The sequence below is a fragment of the Ambystoma mexicanum genome, chromosome 2q, assembly GCF_040938575.1.
Source record: "Ambystoma mexicanum isolate Mex_15411 chromosome 2q, UKY_AmexF1_1, whole genome shotgun sequence".
Lineage (NCBI taxonomy): Eukaryota > Metazoa > Chordata > Amphibia > Caudata > Ambystomatidae > Ambystoma > Ambystoma mexicanum.
In genome coordinates, this window is record NC_090924.1 from 1,299,717,574 (window position 1) to 1,299,736,815 (window position 19,242).

General features: G+C 45.4%; 1 protein-coding gene across 1 annotated transcript in view; it reads right to left on the reverse strand.

Moving 5' to 3' along the window:
* Positions 1–19,242, reverse strand: part of COL6A6 (collagen type VI alpha 6 chain) — an 858,285-nt gene that overhangs the window by 218,363 nt on the left and 620,680 nt on the right. Inside the window, exon 24 of the mRNA XM_069646627.1 lies at positions 16,549–16,611. Within this exon, the coding sequence (XP_069502728.1) occupies positions 16,549–16,611 (63 nt within the window). The remainder of the gene's footprint in view (positions 1–16,548; positions 16,612–19,242) is intronic.

Here is a 19,242-nt window from a genome sequence, read left to right on the forward strand (position 1 = left end):
TGAGGCCGAAGGGGAGCACGCTGAACTGAAAGTGTGTCTTCCCTATGGACAACCTGAGGTATTGCCTGTGTGCTGGGTGAATGGGAACATGGAAATACACATCTTCCAAATCCAGGGTTGCCGGGATGTCGTTCTTGTTTAACCGTGAGAGCACCTGCTGAAGAGAGGACATCTTGAATTTGATGCGTCTGATGAATTTGTTTGGCCCGACCCATGCATGCCTCTTTGCATGGAGGATCAGGTCAACTATTGTTGGTACCTGTTGCACACCTGATAGGAGGTGCAAGATGACCTTTGGGTGTTGTACTACTTGTATCCTCTGTATCTTGCGGTAGAACCATAAAAGGAATGAAAGGGGTGGAAACCCTTTTCTTTATCATTTAGTGAATTTATTGCTCTAGCTGTGTCCATATCAGATTTAATGCCCTTAAGGTGGTCATCTATCTTTTTGCCAAAGAGATCTTGCCCATCAAAGGGCATGTCCAGAATTTGGGCCTGAACTTTAGGTCTAAAATGTGTTGCCTTCATCCAGGCTTGTCTCCTGAGGATTGTACCATGGGCCATTTGCCTGAATTCAGATTTGGCCACGTCCACAGCTGTGTCGATCATACGATCAGATGTAACCTCACCATCAGTTATTATAGCATTTGCCTCTTCTTGGAATTCTAGTGGCAGATGTTTCATGAGCCTGGACATTCTCAGCCAGAGCTCCCTGACAAACCTAGCTGCCATTGCAGCAAGAGAGGCTGAAGACGATACCTTGCTGCCCAGGACTTCCAATTTGCAACCTTCCTTATCCGAGGAGTTGTCAATGGTGATGAAGGTTAGCTAGCTCTTTCCTTGACAATACCGTAATCACAGAGTTGTTTTTTAGATGTCCCCTCAAGCAAAAAAGGGCCGTATCGGGCACCTTATATTTCTTTTCTGGCGAGAAACCAGGGCGGGAGTAGATAAGGGGTTTCATAAAAGAATTACCCTGCTTCCCATATCGTATCTAAAATAGGGATGATCTTCACTGTTTCTCTGCACTCATCCCTTTGCTTGTGGAGCACCGGCTTTTTCTCCTCACAGGAAACTTGGAGATGGGATAGCTCTGCCGCTCTAGCCATTATCGTGTGGAATGATACATCATCATCAGATGAAGAAGTACCCCCTTGAGAGTCCTGTCTTCATTTCTTTCTATTATATAGTCGTCCCATTCATCATCTTGGTCTGGTGCATACCTAGGTAGCTCCCCTTCTTCAGGCTCATCCTATCCCAGCTCCGAGAAGTCCCTGTATGGGTCATATGACAGGTCTTGCTTATCTGGATCCTCTTGCCAATTGGACATGGATGCTGTGGATGGGGCTGCAGTTTCCCTTGGGGGCTAGGATTTCTTTGGAGAGGCACTTCTTGTTAAATACCTGTCATGAGACGTGGCACGTGGAGGTGAACACTTGTGTTTTTGAGCCCTACTGTGCAGTGGTGCAGTGCTCTGAGGTACTGGTGCTGATCTGCCTCGAGATGATGCCTGAGAAGAGGTCAATTGCTGATGACGAGTAGATGTGCCTCATTGTGGTGACTCAGTACACCCTCTTGTAGGTGATCTACTCCAGTTTCATCTTTCCTGTCTTCTTGGTGGTGGTGAGATACTCTCCTGTCTTGTGGTTGAGGGTACAAACAGTCAAGCTCTCTGTTGCCTTTGAAATTCCTCCATGATTCTGTGCATTGATTGTATAAGTGAAGGGTCAAAGAGGTCTGAGACGTCTTCTCTGTTCGGTTTTTCTTGGTTTTAAGTGGTGCAGAGGCTCCCTCTTCTACTGAAGCCCTTCTTTTTGAAGCTTGCTTCTCAGTACTTTTGTGAGATGAAACAGGGGCTGACTTAGAAGATTCCTCATCTGAAGACAGACATTTGCTTTCCAGATGAAGCAGGAGCCTCCTATGTCTGTCTTGCGATGTCTTTTGAGAGAAAGTCTTGCAGATCTGACAGCTTTGAATATCATGAGGGTACAAGCAATATATACACCATTCATGTGGGTCTTTCATTTAAACCACCTTTCTTCTGCACCTACTCCAGTACTTAGACACGGAAGGCATCTTGGATCCTTCCAACACTAGTTCTGCCATGGCCATGAGGTGTCTGGAAAAGCTTCACTCAATGATTAAAGATGAGGTGTACGTTTCCAGAGCCCATGAAAAGACACAATGGAGAAAAGAAACACCTTCTGAGTAGAAATAGTAGACCATTGTAGAAAATGCAAGACGTTCAATAACTGTACAGATGCTGACGCTAGTCGATTAAGTAATCTATCTTAGAAGCTGGCAATATGTAGTGACTAGACTGCAGGCGAAACCGCCATTGTATAGAAGCTGGACATCGGTGTCGTGAATTTTAGTAAACTAGGCCCATGGAGAGGAAAGGCCAATAACTGTGTCGCAGCATGAATTAGCTGAGATCGTGGAAGAGCCTGGAAGGGCTGTCTGGCCTGGTGTCAATGATGAAGCAGCCAAGGTCAGTTATCTATTTTTGAAGGCGGTGATCGTGCGAAGCGGATTCCTCCTTTGTCAAGGTGCAAAGAAAGAACACCAAGCGTGCCACGTTTTATTCATTTAAGATATTTAAATGCTGCAAATGGACTAAATCGTGGTCTCCTGTCATGTGAGCCAAGGATGGAAATAGAGTTCAGTGTGGAGTTCTAGAACAATGATAGTGAAAGCCTGTACTACCGTATATTCCCATAGACAAGGATACTTTGCAAGGTCATGTATATGTATAAGTTGTCCACCCGACAATAGATAGCCAATCACAATCCCACCCCTTATAGAAAGTATACTTAGATGTTCCCCTTTAACCTATCACAACCCCTCATAGGTTTTCCTCATTTGCCACATAGCATGACGTCACGACTGACATATTTTCTGCATAAAAGGATGTTTTTATGAGAAATGCATTGAGAGGTTGAGCAAATGTCTGTTGTAACTCCCTGTTTTAGATACGTGTTAATAAAACAGCACCTTTGCCATCTTCCTGAACTGGTTTGATTATTTGGTGTCAGAGTTATTCTGCATCCCCATCAATTGAATGCACGATACCCAAAGGGCCTTATGCTCTGTATCTTTGGGTTTTCTCCTTTGAAAGGCAGATACCATTTGTTGCCTCCCATTTCTGCTTTGAAACACTATATGGATACTACAGGTCCCACAGGCGGCTGCCAGATGACACTGCAAGAAAAGCAAAACAAACTGACATCTCCCTGCATTACCAATGGGCCTGCAGCAGCTTCCTGGGCCTTCTAGACATTATCTTGGGAATTCTGATTGAATCGTAGAAGGTGATATCACCATCTTATGCCAGAAAGTGGAAAAACAATTTTTGTGCCCCACATCTTGGAACTCCACAGGGGCTTACCCACTGTCTGTGGGCCCTGGAAAAAGGGATAAGGACCAAGGGGCCTGTTTTAGTTTTCCAGACCTGTTGGAAACCATCTTGGGTATTACGACTTGCTCCCAGTTGGTCATGTTACCACAGCATGATAGGAAGTTGAAATACCTTTTGTAAATGTTTTGATGTGCCATATTCTGATGCTACAGCAGACCCTAATCACCACCTGAGGGTTGTGAAATGAAAATGAAGTTATCCTCAGTCTTACACTGTCCTGGGCTTAATGAAAGTAACCTTTGGGATTCTTACCGACTTTCAGAATTACATGCAAAATGCATCCACTCCTTATTTAGTTTGCCCAGTTATCCCCATTTGGACTTTTGAAATCAAGTGGCAAATGTAGCAAAGGGGGACTGCAATAGGTGGTGTTCTCTTTAGGGTTGTTATGGACAAAAAGGGCCAATCTCTTTATTTCCTGCTTCACTACAGCACAGGTAAGCATTACCTGTGTGTGTCCACCTACCTCTCATAATCGACCACATGCTTGTGCATATCCTCATCCTCATTTGTACTGCCCTCTCCATGTACTTCACATGGGGACTCTGCCCTGGGAATCACAGTTTTTTCCCAAACTTGATAGATATTGATAAGGATAGTTTATGCTGTGTACATGCGGTGTACATGCCTGTCTGGTTTCTAATTGTGAGAAAATTCAGAGGAAGGCATGGTATCAAAGTAAGACAGACTCAAATGATCACAGTTTAAGTGTGTTGATTAAACTGTAAAATGGTTGAGATAAACGCCTAATCTAAACCTAAATCTAAGATGGGAGCAGCCTACAACCATCAAATAATAATAATACAGTCCTAGTGGAGTCTAGTCAAATAAAAAGGGCCTATACTACTATACTAAAAAAAAACATATCGCCAATCCTTACCACTATGCTGCAAAATAGTGTGGGATAATGTTCACAAGAAAAGAAAGAAGTGTTCACAAAAGAATAAATCAGGATGTTATGGCTGCGATCTCCGTTCCCCGCATTTCTAGCACGTGAGAAGGCGGGACTCTTGAGCAGAGCACACTCCTGGGCTTTTCCGGCACGAGGTTACAGTTGCTTTCATCAATATCAGGGCCTTCTGTGCCTAAGTCTCTTCAATGCAAAGTCTTTTGCTTCAGAGGGCCTGAAGTGTCAAAAACAACAAAACAAAAGTTCCTTCTATTTATCTTCACATCGGGTGATTACTCTTCACCCTTGGATCTCCCTCAGCCGAGCTCCCACCCTTCTCTCAATGTTAGCCCCCCTCAGTCGGGCTCAGACCAACCACTCACTGTGGACATACCTCAGTCGTGTTCACACTTTGTCGTCACAATGTTCATGGGTGTATTACTGCTCACCCAAATTCGCAGGCATCCCTCAACCGGGTTCCCATTTGCCGCAGTGACAAAGTTCACTTTGCTTCCACAGCGTGTCAAAGACTTTTAACTGTACAAGGGGTTTGTCTTGACCCTCGTTTAACCACTTTGACACCTCCTGCCGGCCTCCCCTAAGGCCTCTGAGTACTTGTAGTTTCAACAATCTTAGTTCAATACTTTTTCTCCCTCTGCCGGACTCAGACCCCTCTCAATAGTTCAAAGTTCACAAAGAAGTCTTCCCTCCAACAGGCTCGAGTCTCCTCTAACAAGTCACAAAAAGGGTTTTGGGACTTCTACTCCCAGAATGCACTGTCAGGATTTTGCTCCTAGTTCTCAGCTCCCCAAAACAGCATTTTTTTGGCATTGGGAGCTGTACGAGCCAAAAAGCCAAAAAGGGATATTGTCCTGTAGTCAGGGTCTCTTCTGCTGACCCTTAGAGACCCGGGTTTGCCTGACTGGCCCAGGGGAGGAGTCTTGCTGAGGGGACTGCCAGGCAACCGAAGCTGCCCCTGTCCTTGCCTTCTGTAGGTACAGCACCCACTCCACAGTGCAGTCTCTCCTGGACACACAGTGCCAGTGTCAGGATGGTTTTTCTCCTCCTCCAGGTCTCCCAGGGTCTCTGCAGCTCTTCTGGTCTTCCTCTGGCTTCATGCACCTTGCAGCATCCCCAACTCGTTCTAAATGTGCTCTCCTGCTCCGCCTTTTATACTTCCTGGGAGTCGTGATTGGATTCAGGTGTGCATGGTTGGAAGGGAATGTCTGACACTCCCTGTCCTCGTTAGCGGGACAACATGGCGTTCATCCACAGGAGTTCATGGTCCAGGGATTCCTTTGGGTAATCCTTATTCCTCCTTGTTGCTTCCTCTTCTTTGCAGTATTTGAAGGCCAGAGTGAATGAAGGGGATTCTGGGAAATGTAGTGAGTTGCATTTTTTGGGAGAATATCAGCTGAATATTTATAAAAAGGTTTGTCAACAAAAGAACAGGGATTAGGGGGTTTGTAGTGTCCGACTGAAGAGGAGGGCAGGTTATTGTCAGAAAGTGGGGAACGTATCATTGTGGATGAATGGGTTTTCTCCTGCCTTTTCTTAAAGGAAAGCACTGGGGTAGGATGGGACTGTGGTGGCAATATCCTATATAGACTGAGGGGTTGTCGGGTAGGGGTGTATTTCAGAAAAGGGGATACCCCGTCTCGCCCAAAGGCGTTCCCTCCACGGTCCCCAAGGGCCCCTTGCCCAGGTAATCCTCCTCTGTTGTCCGCCCTCAGGGTTGGGATCCAAGCACGATGACCCTCCCCTGGCCACCTGAACAAAGGACCCCCGGGGGCTACCAGTGAGAACACCCTCAGGTTTCTCACAAAATGCAGGGGCAATTTAGGCTTTTACTTTACCTTAATTCTTTAATAAGCACAGTTTGCATTTGTGAAGTGAGATGTGGAATGAAAAATGACTTGGGCAAGGAGGATTTGTAAAGGGGAGCTTGGCCCTAAAATCTAGAAATAGGTTCTTGAAGAAAAACCTAACCTTCACCTTTAGGGTTTTTTGCTTGCATTTACAAAGCACACCAAAATATTGACGGTGCTTGGTAAACATACCCCAATGCTTCTTAAGGATGCTGTATGAGCTGTTGGTCTTGAGCTGATAAAGCAATGTTGAAAAGAGTGATACCCTTTATGACGTTGACCTAAAAGTAACGCTTTTCTTTTATTGTGCTGACACATAGTGAACTATGGTTGAACCTACAGACATGGCTACTAGCTGGCACTGTGACATGTGTGAAATGATAGCTGAAATATCCCAGTCTACTCATACCATTAGGCATGTTAAGAATGTTTTCAAATTTCTCAGAATAACATGGTCCTTGATTTTTCAAGCTTTTCCCAACATCTTTTTTTGCAAGACTTCCAAGGTCATCCATGCGTTTCAATGCAATGTGTTAGCGTTATTTCAGAAATCCTTGCAGCTCTTAGGAATATTACATGACCTTGGTTTTCAGAGAAAGTCAAAGTTCCAATATTCTGTCATAGCTTTTCTAGGCTGTCCCAGAATTCTGATTCCCTAGAGCTCCTTAGAAAGGCAAGCTTACCCATGATTTTCCAAGCCAAGCTTTCCATACGAAATACTATTTTTCCAATCTCTTTTTTACAGTGAAAAACACTCCCCTGCTTGACACTTCCACTGCTTCTCTCATCCCCCTCTCACACTCTATCTGATCACCATGCCCTCTCTACTATGGCACGCAGTATGCTCAATCGGTATGCTCAACCGACACCCACTCTGATCCCACCTATCCCCTCTTGACGACTTCAAGTATCATCTCTTCTTGCCTACTGCTGGCGCACTGAACACACTTTGGGAATCTGGAATGCCCAATTGCTCTAAAACAAATCATTATTTCTCATTGACCACTTTGACGTCCATCAACCTGATGGCTGCCACTGAAACATTGACCCATATGGACCTCCATATGACACTGCCACTCTTGCAGCATTACACAGTGACACTTTTTAACTTATCAAATCACCTCCTCCTCCTATCTCCTCGGACACTACACACCTGTAAACCTCAACCTCTTCTTCCAACTCCTCAAATTTCTTTCAAACAGACGTCCAGTCGTAATCATGGGGAACTTTAATCTCCACACCATGGACAATTCCTACAAACTTCAGCTGGACTTCACTCTCTCTGACCATTCACTGGCCACACTGCCAAAGCACACTCATGGCAACTCACTTGATCTCATCTTCCTCTCCTCCTCACTTAATTATGAAGCCTCCTCTGCTCAGCCATTAATTTCTCTTCTACATGTCACTTTGTCTGTCCAACCTCTAATATCCCTTCTTCTAAAAACACTAAACGAAAACTCTATGGACCCCACCTAGATCAAGGCAGGACCTCTCTTCAAGATCTCCACCTCTTGCCCTCTCCATTGAATTGCCATTTTTGTGGATCAATTTGGCAGTGGCAGCTCTGCTTGAGCACAATTGCCCCATTTGCTCCTTCACTCCCTTCCAACCCATGTCCTCAACCATTGATCTCCCCAGCCATTCAGCAACTGAGGCCAACCTGCACTTTCTGTCTCTCCTTTCTTCCTACCAGGTGTGTCTCCCTGCTCTTACTACTGTTCTGGGATCTATTATTGGCCTGATAGTAAATGCTTACTCCCATTAATGATGTTCTTTATCACCCTTATGCTCAACTTGCCCAGCTACTTTTTCAAAAATTCTAAGATAGAGAGCACCATCTCACCCACTCCCTCTCTCCTCTTCCCTCCTTGTCTCCATCACCGTCCAGTCTGCCCCTTTTCTCACTATAGGACTTACTATTATTTATTTACTATTTATATATCGCTAAAGACAGTCAAAGCCCAGAGGCATTAGAGCGCCAACAAGACATAACAAAACAGATAACACAACCGAACCATCTCAGATGAGCTGGCACCTGCCTTTTCTCTGCCAACCCCTCCTGTGAGATTGATTGGCAAGCACACAAATGCATAAGGCTGTGGGAAGATTAAGTCGACACCTTCCAAGGCACAGGCTCACCTACCTACAAGCCTCACATTAGAGTATAAAGGAGATTAAAGCTGCCTGAGAACCAGAAAGATGACCACGTGAATGCTGAGTACACTGTTTATGTAGGTATCAGGTAATATTATCCCCACCAATAATATCGCCATATATATGGCCGTGGGGCAAGGCCATAGGCGATATTATTAGTGGGGATAATTTATGGGGAAATTAGGACTGGGGGTTGCGGCGGTGTCCCGCGCTCCCTCAAAAATGTTATGGGGGTTGCAGGGTTGTCCCCCGCAGGTTCCATGGCTTAATATCGCCACAAAAATATGCCGATATTTTTGTATGGTGATATTTTTGCAAGGATATTAACACATGGAAACTTTATGTACGGTTTGGTGTAATGGAAAAGGCGGTGGTTCTTATCATGTGGGTGGGTCAAGCAGTACTATATCATGCTCAGATTGCTCTATAAAGCCATATCCCCAGGATATACCATTAGGAAGCCCATTGTTAATGTAGCAGACTAAATCTATTGTACTGGCATTTAACTTTTCAAGATGGAGTCAGCTTCATTGTTGACAAATGTGTTGAGGCCATGTGACTGGTTGGTTCATCTAGACCTCAAGGATGCTTATCTGATAATTAAAATATCCCAAAACACAGGTGCTTTCTGTGCTTTCGGTGGTGCCATCATGTCTTTCAGATATCTTCACTGACTTTCGGGTTGTCATCAACCTGTCACGCTCACCTCGTCTCCACGGTACTGCGCAATTGATGATGCTGCTGTGACTTCCCCTTGTTATCACCCTCACAAGGCGTTTGTCTTAGAATTTTGTAAGATAAACTCTTCGTCCTGCAATCTTGCAGGGGCGCGATAAATGCAGTCTTTCCCAGGATCAAGTTACTTCACTGATCCAATGAGTGGTTGCCGAGTCTTGGAGAGCTGGGTAAAACAGGTAAGTCTCTATGCCAATAACTGCTTGGTATAGGTGTTTAAAGTCTTAATTTTGCCTCAACCCCTTTTGATCTGTGTCTTTGTCTTTTGTTTCAGGCACGGCCTCGAATGGATTTCGAATGGAGATTCAAGTAGTTTTAAGATGTGGAGCAGATTTCCTTCAGGTGAGTTGAAGCGCAAAAGTGAGGCGCTGTAAGTCTAAATACTGGTTTCCCTTGCGTGCGTGACTAACCTGTTGTATCTTCTTCTTTTTTGCAGAAGCGGCGCGGCGTCAGAATGAAGAATGGAAGAACCGCTCCGAAGATCCTCCGGAAGAAAGCTGAACCCGAGTGCGTCTTGCGGCCTGAACGAATACGTTCCCTTCAGCTGATGTGGAGGTCCAGGAGCAGCTGAAGAAGCAAACGATGGAAGGATGCTGCAGGTAAGACTTTGCTGTTGTACTGACTTTGTTTCCTCTTGCTTTTCTTCTTCTAGGCACTGATGGATGAAATTCGGAACGGGCGTGGCTGTAGATGTTCGAGGACAGGACAGACATGGAAAGCGTTACGCTGCAGGAGTGCAGAATAACGCAAAGCGTGTTCTGCCTGCAGGGCATGGCTTAAATAGCCTTGCAAGTAGTTCCAGGTAAAGTAGTCCCTCAACCACACCCTGTTCTTCAAGTAAAATAGTCCCTCAACCACACCCAGAGAAAGCTGAAAGGCTCAGCCTCACTAGGCTGAGCAAGTCATTTCACATGCTTCATCCCATCCTATGAGCCTGGCGCCACCGGCGCCAGGACTGAGTCCAAGATGCTCTGGGACACTCTCTTGGGGCATGATAAGTCCTTATGGGAGTCGATGACTGGGGGGGGGCATCGGATCCAGGGGTTTCTTAGTGCGAACCATATCAACTGCAAGGTGCTTCCAAGTTGTTGTGGCTGGTCATCAGTTTTTTGCGAGCAAGGAGTATCAGGTTATTGATCGACTTGGATGATATTCTCATCCAGTTCCCAACCCTGATCCATCAGCCCCTACAGACAATGCTCAGGTTGAAAACAAACCTGCGATTCATTGCCAATTCGGAAAAGTCAGCAGTACATCTAGTTTATGTTTCTGTGGTACGTTGTGGGCTGTGCATCCTCTACCCTTCAGTTACCCAGGACGAAGGTTCAGAACATACTAAATGAGATTGTACAGGCCCTTCGAGCCCACGTGCTGATGATTGGCCATCTGTCAGCATCCATTAAGGCCATCTATCCTGTCCCAGTACATTACAGAGCCCTTCAAAGGTTAAAATTAAATGCTCCATGAAGGGTGAAGGTGTCCCAGTACGGAGCATATTTCTTCCAAGCATGTGACAAGTTGATTTGGTTGCTAAAACACGTAGATGCCTGGAACGCCAGGGCAATTTTCCGTACTCTGCCGGGTCTTTTTTTAGAATCTGATGCCAGGTTCAGTGGATGGGGGCACACTGCGGTGGGGCTTTCACCGAAGAACAGTGGGCTCTGAAGTAGACTCAAAAGAACATCAACTTATTAGGGATTCCTGCTGGCTCTTTTGTGGTCCAGAGTTTAGGAAAAAACAAATGGTGGTATTCCATCAGGCCTCAGATGGACAATTGGTCAGCAGTTGAGTACATCAACAAACCGGGGGGCCAAGTCCAGGCACCTTTCAGATGTAGCAAATACATTTTTAGAATGTTTCTACCTCAACAGCTAAAGATCCATGAAGAACCCGTCCGGGGTTCTACAAAGTGATCATGGACAGATGCTCCTGAAATTGGCAAGATCCAGCAGATTGGCATCTGCAGTCCAGGGTGTTTCAGGAATTGCAGATTCATTGGATCTCCCTTTGCATCCCACGCCAATGCTCTATTCCAAGTTCTTATGAATATGGACACCAGATCCAGAAGATTGGGCATCTTTGGGTTTTCTCCTCCGAGAGGCAGATACCATTTGTTGCCACCCTTTGCTGCTTCTAAACACTCTGTTTGGATAACACAGGTCCCAAATGCTGCTGCCAGGTGACTTGCCAACACCCGAGGACCCTGCAAGAAAAGGAAAACAAACCTTAACTCTGCCTGCATTACCAAAGGACCTGCAGCAGCTTCCTGGGCCTTCTAGTCATAATGCAGAACTAGAACAGGAGCATAGTTAATGCTTTTCCCCCTTCTGCAAAGATTCCCAGGATCTTTTTCCAAGCCATGGTCCAGGCTGCCAAGATGGAGCTAGTCTCTCCATTATGGCCTTTCCAGGCAAGGTATACATTGATTGTTCAGCTGGTAATAAATACTGTGATTCAGTTACCAGCCTTTTCTGACATTCACCTAGGTCTGTCTGGAGACCGGTATCCTTTGTTACTGGACGAGACTCTTCGCCTGGTGGCTTGGTAAATATTGTGGAATGCTGGGTTTGACAGGGCATTTTATGGATTCCTCACTTATCAAGCACTCCTGGACCCCTGCTACTCTTAGAGCCTATAGATCCTAAAAGTCAGCCTGGGCAGCCTGGCTACTGTGGTGTTTTTGGACAGACCTGGATCCCGCTCAGGCATCTTTGGTGGTAATAGTACATTTTGTGGCAGAATTAGCTGCATTCTCCTCTTCTTGTACATTGAACCTCCACCATTCCACAGTTTCAATTCACCAGGAGGGGGTAGATGGCTTCTAGTTGAGGGACACCCTTTGGCCTGCTGCCTCATGAGAAATGTTTTCGTATTGCACCACCGCTTGGATCGCGGTACTCGCAAATGTGGGATGCTAATTTGGTTCTCTCTTTCTTTGAGAAATGGTCGGTTAATGGCCATTTGACTTTAAAGCCATTGTCTGAAAAATTGGTCACGTTGATGTGTTTGGTGGCATTTCACAGAGTCTCGAATCTGCGTGTATTGGATCTTAAAGGATGTGGATTCACCCCTTTGCCTGTTTCTTTTTAGTTACATTGCCATACCAATATATCTTCCAAAGTTCTTGATTTTCCCCACTGTTCCAAATATTCTTCAGGCGTGTGTGGTGTTTCAAACATCATGAGAGCTTAACAGGTGGCTTGAAGTCAGCCTCAGTGGTTTAATCAGTCCATTAACCCTTTATCCTACTTTCTTCCCCAACACTAGCTAGGTGTGTCAAAGGGGCGATGTCAGAGGCTGGAGGAGATGCCGAGAAGGTCGGGCACATTCCACCAGGGGTGCCGTGGCTTCTGCTGCTTGTTGTTCGGGTGCAAGGTTGGAGGCCATTCTCTATGTGCTCATCTATATTTTACACTTTCCATTGTAAGCCTATGGTGCATAATTCAACTATAGTGATTTTGCGGCTTTGATCTGTGCACAATAGGAGCCTTCCTGCCATGCCGTAGAATTCTAATTACTCCCAGTAGTAAGATTAACATTTATGATTCTATTAATGGCAGAGAGGCAAGTATTGTCTCTCCCTCCCTGGCCCACTCTTAGGTTGAATTGTCTCTCTTAGACGTTGGGCCTCATTCTAACTATGCTGGTCTGGTATCAACGGTGCCGGTAGGCCCACCACCACCGTTGTTACTGGACCAGCACAATACGACTCTGCGGGTGGGTGCCGTCCCGGTCGCCAGGGTCACACCTGGCGGGTGGAACGGCACGCGCCCGCAGAGCTTTGCGGAAGCACCGGCACCATTGTTAACGGTGCTGGTGCTTCCGTGGTCCCCATTCCCGAGTCCTATGGGACTCAAATGGGAATGGGGATTTACAATTACCGGCGCCTCACTTCCCGGAACGCTGGGGTTGTAATCCCCCGGTGTTTCCGGCAAGCCAGGCGCCGGTAGAATTTGCAAGTCCGGCGGCAACCTGCCTGTTTTACCAGCACCGTTAGCGCCGTACATGTGATGAAGCCCTTTGTGAGAGATGCTACAGGTCACGAGACTTTGGTCTTGCCAGAGCGGATTTGGACGACACAGGCTTTGAAGCTGTGATGGTGGAATTCTCAGACCTAAAAGAGGAAGATCAGTTACTGCAGAGCAGAGGGACCTTCCAGGAGACCCTTGGTGAGGATTGGAGAATGCTGCGAGAGGGAGGAGCATGGGCAATGGGGTTATGGGACCAGTAGTTTCTTTTGCAAACAATATTGTTCCATTCTCTCTGTTAAATAGAAGCAAAGAGAAGTGCATATTACCTGGCTTTGTGCCATTAATAGAATTACAACTGTCCATCATATTACTAGGACTAATCGGAATTCACATACTCACCTGTTCAGGACACAAATCACTCACAGATCCACAGCCATAATGCAAGTCAGTGTACATGGCTAGGATCAGAGACTGGAAAAGGGTGCTTGTCCAGAACTCAGGCCATCTTCCCTCCCTGCCACACAGACTTCATCCTTCCTACAACTCCCCTCCTGAGGCTGACAGTGGTGTAGTGGCCGAGAGCCCTGCATATGTGCACGTGGTGATATGCGGGCCTGTGGCAAAGCTGCATTGTTGGCCCTAAACACACATCTGTTGCCTGCCAGCGTGCCCGACCTGCTGCCATTGGCCCCAATCTCACCCACCAATGTTTGCATCCCTTTGAGATTGGCAATGTTTCCGCATTCAAGCGATGCTGAAGGGCAACTGAGCACTGCGGCGGTCTCTCCTGGATCGCTCAAACTAAATGGATGAAGCAATATATCTGGTTGGAGCAAAGCAGCGACTATCACTGACTGTTGAGAACTTGAAAACATGCTTTGATTAGCAGTAGAAAACATTATTTAGCCTTTAATTACACAAATTATTAAACATATTTTCGATAACAGTTAAACTTTATTGTAAGGATATCTCAGATGAGTCAGGCTACGAAACCACAGAGAAACAGCAGAGGAGGAAATACGTGTCTTTCTGGCCTACTGGCTAGCCATGATTTCCCATTTCCAATGTGGTAGCCAAGCGTGTGAGCTGCAAATTCTGGCCTCTCAGTTTACAGAGCATAGATGATGCAGCCATCGAACACTGTCATATGTATTTTTCCGATATAATAGGAATGACCTTAGGATTCTTCTGGGGCATTGAACATGCTCCAGAGACAAGGAAAGATCCCTTACAGCTGGGGCCATTCCTTCTTCACATGCGCTTCCAACAGCTATACCATGAAGGAGGCTTTTGCGGGCTGCTCTCCACAGCTTGGATACAGTCATGTTTATTAACAGCAGACACTCCGACACCCCTTCTGGGTCCTGCATCCGGGAAAAGAGCTTTGGAAGGGCCCGGTGACTCGGTTATCCTCCTCGCTGGAGTCACACTCATACTCTGCACACACTGGTCAGCTCTTTCAGAGGGCTGAGGTGCCTGAAGTTCCATCTGATCAGCATCCAATTGGAATAACCTGAGGAAGGATTTCCATTGCAATCTTTCACGTCCTCAGGTATAGGGTTATTACTGGAGCAGTTTCGGCAGGGGACCATGCCCACTGCTCCCACCTTAAATCACCTCTCTGATTTCTATCGGAATGTCTCTGGGAATTCAGGAAAAGCGCAATAGCCTTGTAGGCTGGATGATTGGGCAACATAGAAAGCGAGCTAGGTTATGCAATCTCCTTATCCAACACAAATGACGCGGGTAAATAAATCTGGGTGAATATAGCTTAGGAGATGCGCAGTATAGCTGACCCAGACAAGTAAATGGTAAACTAAATAAATAATGATGAACTTAGAGATGAGTCTGTAGAACATTTACAGCGCCACTCCAGGCCAAAAATGTAACTGCAACTTGACTTGAGTACGAACCAGGCTGCCAGCTCAAGTGACTAAACAGGTATGAGGGACCGGTACAGATATGTGTGTATCACCCTCAATGTGTATGCGCATTGGGAAGCACCAATGACAATCTTTTTCTGCAGTGAGTGTAGCAGTGATAAAGTATCACCCTCATAGCGTATGCCCACTGGGAAACATCAGTGAGTGTAGCAGTGATAAAGTATCACCCTCATAACGCATGCCCATGAGTGTAGCAGTGATAAAGCATCATCCTCATAACATATGCCCAAGACTGTTGCATTGATAAAGTATCACCCTCATAGAACATGCTCATGAGTGTAGCAGTGATAAAGTATCACCCTCATAGCACATACCCCTGAATGTAGCAATGATAAAGTATCACACTCATAGCGTATGCCCACTGGGAAACATCAGTGAGTGTAGCAGTGATAAAGTATCACCCTCATAGCATATGCCCATGAGTTTTGCAGTGATAAAGTATCATCCTCATAGCGTATGCCCACTGGGAGACATCATTGAGTGTAGCAGTGATAAAGTATCACCCTCATAACGCATGCCCATGAGTGTAGCAGTGATAAAGTATCATCCTCATAACATATGACCATGAGTGTTGCAGTGATAAAGTATCAACCTCATAGAACATGCTCATGAGTGTAGCAGTGATAAAGTGTCACGCTCATAGCGTATGCCCATGAGTGTTGCAGTGATAAAGTGTCACCCTCATAGCGTATGCCCACTGGGAAACATCAGTGAGTGTAGCAGTAATAAAGTATCACCCTCATAACGCATGCCCATGAGTGTAGCAGTGATAAAGTATCACCCTCATATCGTATGCCTATGAGTGTTGCAATGATAAAGTATCAACCTCATAGCGCATGCTCATGAGTGTAGCAGTGATAAAATATCACCCTCCCAGCGCATGCTCATGAGTGTAGCAGTGATAAAGTATCACCCTCATATCGTATGCCTATGAGTGTAGCAATGATAAAGTATCACCCTCATAGCGCATGCCCATGAGTGTAGCAGTGATAAAGTATCACCCTCATAACGCATGCCCATAAGTGTTGCAGTGATAAAGTATCAACCTCATAGCACATGCTCATGAGTGTAGCAGTGATAAAGTATCACCCTCCTAGCGCATGCTCATGAGTGTAGCAGTGATAAAGTATCACCCTCATATCATATGCCTATGAGTGTAGCAATGATAAAGTATCACCCTCATAGCGCATGCCCATGAGTGTAGCAGTGATAAAGTATCACCCTCATAACGCATGCCCATGAGTGTTGCAGTGATAAAGTATCAACCTCATAGCGCATGCTCATGAGTGTAGCAGTGATAAAGTATCACCCTCCTAGCGCATGCTCATGAGTGTAGCAGTGATAAAGTATCACCCTCATATCGTATGCCTATGAGTTTTGCAATGATAAAGTATCACCCTTATAGCGTATGTCCATTGGGAAACACAATCTTTTCTTCAGTGAGTATACCAGTGATAAAGTCAGGATGTGATAAGACTACTTATATGGGACGAGGGCTCATACCATACACATTTGCAAATCGATACAATGAATGCATGCCTCAAAAAGTGATATGATCTTTACTCACCGGAAAGCCGGCTGGTCCTGAATTTCCCTTGTTTCCACTTTCACCCAGGACCCCTTTTTCACCCTGAAATATTTACAGGAAATAAAAATAATTACAGCGGGAACAACGTAAGCAAACTGATATTGCTGCAAGCAAAACAGGGAAGGCGGAAGATGATTCAGAAGAGATTCAGGCAGAAAATGATAAATAATTTATTGGCAAGACACAGTGGGTCATTACATGTTCCCTGGTCTGGAAAAAATGCTGATAATTCCGGCACAGCATTTCTTCTGGACCGGGGAAACACAAGTTAGCCAGTGGGGGCAGTGATCTACCGGCAGGCCTGACCTGCCGTAGTTCAGGCCCCTACCAGCAAATAAATAGCGGTATCACCAGCATTGGTACTACAGGTGCCAGTGATTCCATCACTCCCATCCATGGAGTCCTATTGAACTCCATGGAATGGGAATTTACCACCCTTGTAAAATCCTGGTAATACCGGGATATCATGTGGCGGAAACGGTATGGGCAGTTTGCCAGTATCCTGCCTGAATTACCGGTGGAATACCAGAAAACTCGTAACGAGCCTCATAAACACGCTACTTGTGGTCACTGACATGTATGGTGTAGATGGCGATGACGCAATGCATTCTACTGGTGTATATCTGCTGAAGGATCCAGAAGATATAGCACTTTGATATATTAGAATATGCCTCTAGTTTACTTACTGCTTCATGAGTTTGATTTGCCGTCCACAGGGCTCCAGAGAAGCAACTTACCTGCCTGTTCTGGCCCCTAGAGTCAGGTAATTAGTCTCCTAAGGGTAATAGGTGCACATATGTGTGGCCGCTCTGGAGATGTGTTCTGACCAGTGGCATGAACAGCACCTTCCACAAAGGGACCTCTAGTATGGTACTGCCCAATTTTAGGGTGGCCTATATATAAAAAAAAAAGTATTTTCATTTAAGGGAATTTCTAGCTAGAAAGAATTCATGGATTACAGAAAAAGCATATTTTTTTTAAAAAAGAAAATATGTTTTTACTTGTCTAAAATATGTCAGTTAGAATGAGAACCCTGGGCCTCATTACAATTTCAGTGATGTGGTACATTTTTGGCAGTAATTCTGTTACTGGCTCTTTTTGTTAGGCAGTCACGATGTACCGCAAATTGCGCTGCACTGCCTGAATTTCAGGTTTTGATGTCGGAATGAAGGGTTTATTTCCAGAAAGATTATGCTGGTAATCCCTCTTCTTTAATGCCACAGTTCAGTGGATTCAGAGCTGCAGAATTACCGTTTAGGGTCTTATGGACTCCAAGAATGGTGATTAACATCGGTTTATGCAGATTACCACAAAGTAATTACTGTCGACAAAGCAACAGGATACTGTGTAGTCCAATGGGTTACCACTCCCACACACTTGTCAAACAACTGAAACACTGTCTTGTGCATGAAAGTGTAAACTTGTCTCTTACTTTAGGAGATTGCATTCCTGCTCACAAATCCTTTAACCCCTCCCTTGCCTTGATCCTCAATTCTCTTCAGTTTCCCTTCCCGTTTCCCTACCAGTTGGGAGTTGCAGGAATAAGCACCACAAGCATTTTGTGCGCTGTGTGACCTAAGAACATTAACTATTTTCATTGGTCTCTAGACTACATTCAATCAGGCAAACAAGTTGCTCGAGTACTACTGAGGTGCCTAAGCATTTCCATCTGGTCTAATGTCTTGTGCAGTCTTGAAACATAGACGATCCAGCAGCAGGTGATATTAAATCTGGTTGAATCTATTTGGACAACGGCTTTGAAAAGGACAGTGGTCTGCAATTTACGGCACGCCTGATGTTTTGGACTACATGTTCACGAGCTCTCACCATTGCCTATGCTGGATAAGGGTGATGGGGATTGTAGTCCAAAGCATCTGTAAAGCCAAAGCCAGGCACCGTGCCATGGTGCTGTTGGAAAAGGAGTTTCAAAAGCAGAGAATGTGCGTGACATTGTGTACCATGTGTAGCCTTCAAAGGGAAAAGTGAATGGAGATTTCAGAAGTTAGATAAACAGGCAATCGAGTTGATTAAACGGCTAGAAGACTTAATTTGCAAAGCAACTCAACTGGTTCGGATTGTATAGTGTCGAACCTATCTAGGTATTCAAAAACGGGTCTGGCAGTATTTGGCCCCTGGGTGCTCTTCAGTAACAGATTTCCACATAGAGTACAACAGTACCCAATTAGGCTACAAGGACAGACGGTCAATTAGGAATTTAGTGATAATATTGACAGTAAAAACCTTTTGTTTATTTTTATTTTTTATACTCTTTCTTTATACTTTTCAAAAAACAAATACATTGCAAACATAAGAACTAAATCAACAAGAAATGCTAGAACAATCCAAGTAATAGTTTTGAAAAAAGTAACTAAAAACAGAAAGATGAAAAAACCTTGTAACAGTATGGGCCTCATTACGAGGAAGGCGGTAGGGGGTTAACGTGGCCGGTAGAGCTGCTGGCCCCGTTAACCCCCTACCGCCTCATTACGAGGTCAGGTCGCGGGACCCGCTAAGGACGCCTGGTGAAGCCAGGCGTCCTTAGCGGGTCCCGCGACCAGGCCCGGATGCTAACAACGGGCCCGTCATTAACGGGCCCGTTGTTAGCATCCTCCCCATTCCCATTGAGCCCTATGGGGGCTCGAATGGGAAAGGGGATTTACCGGGTCCGGGTTA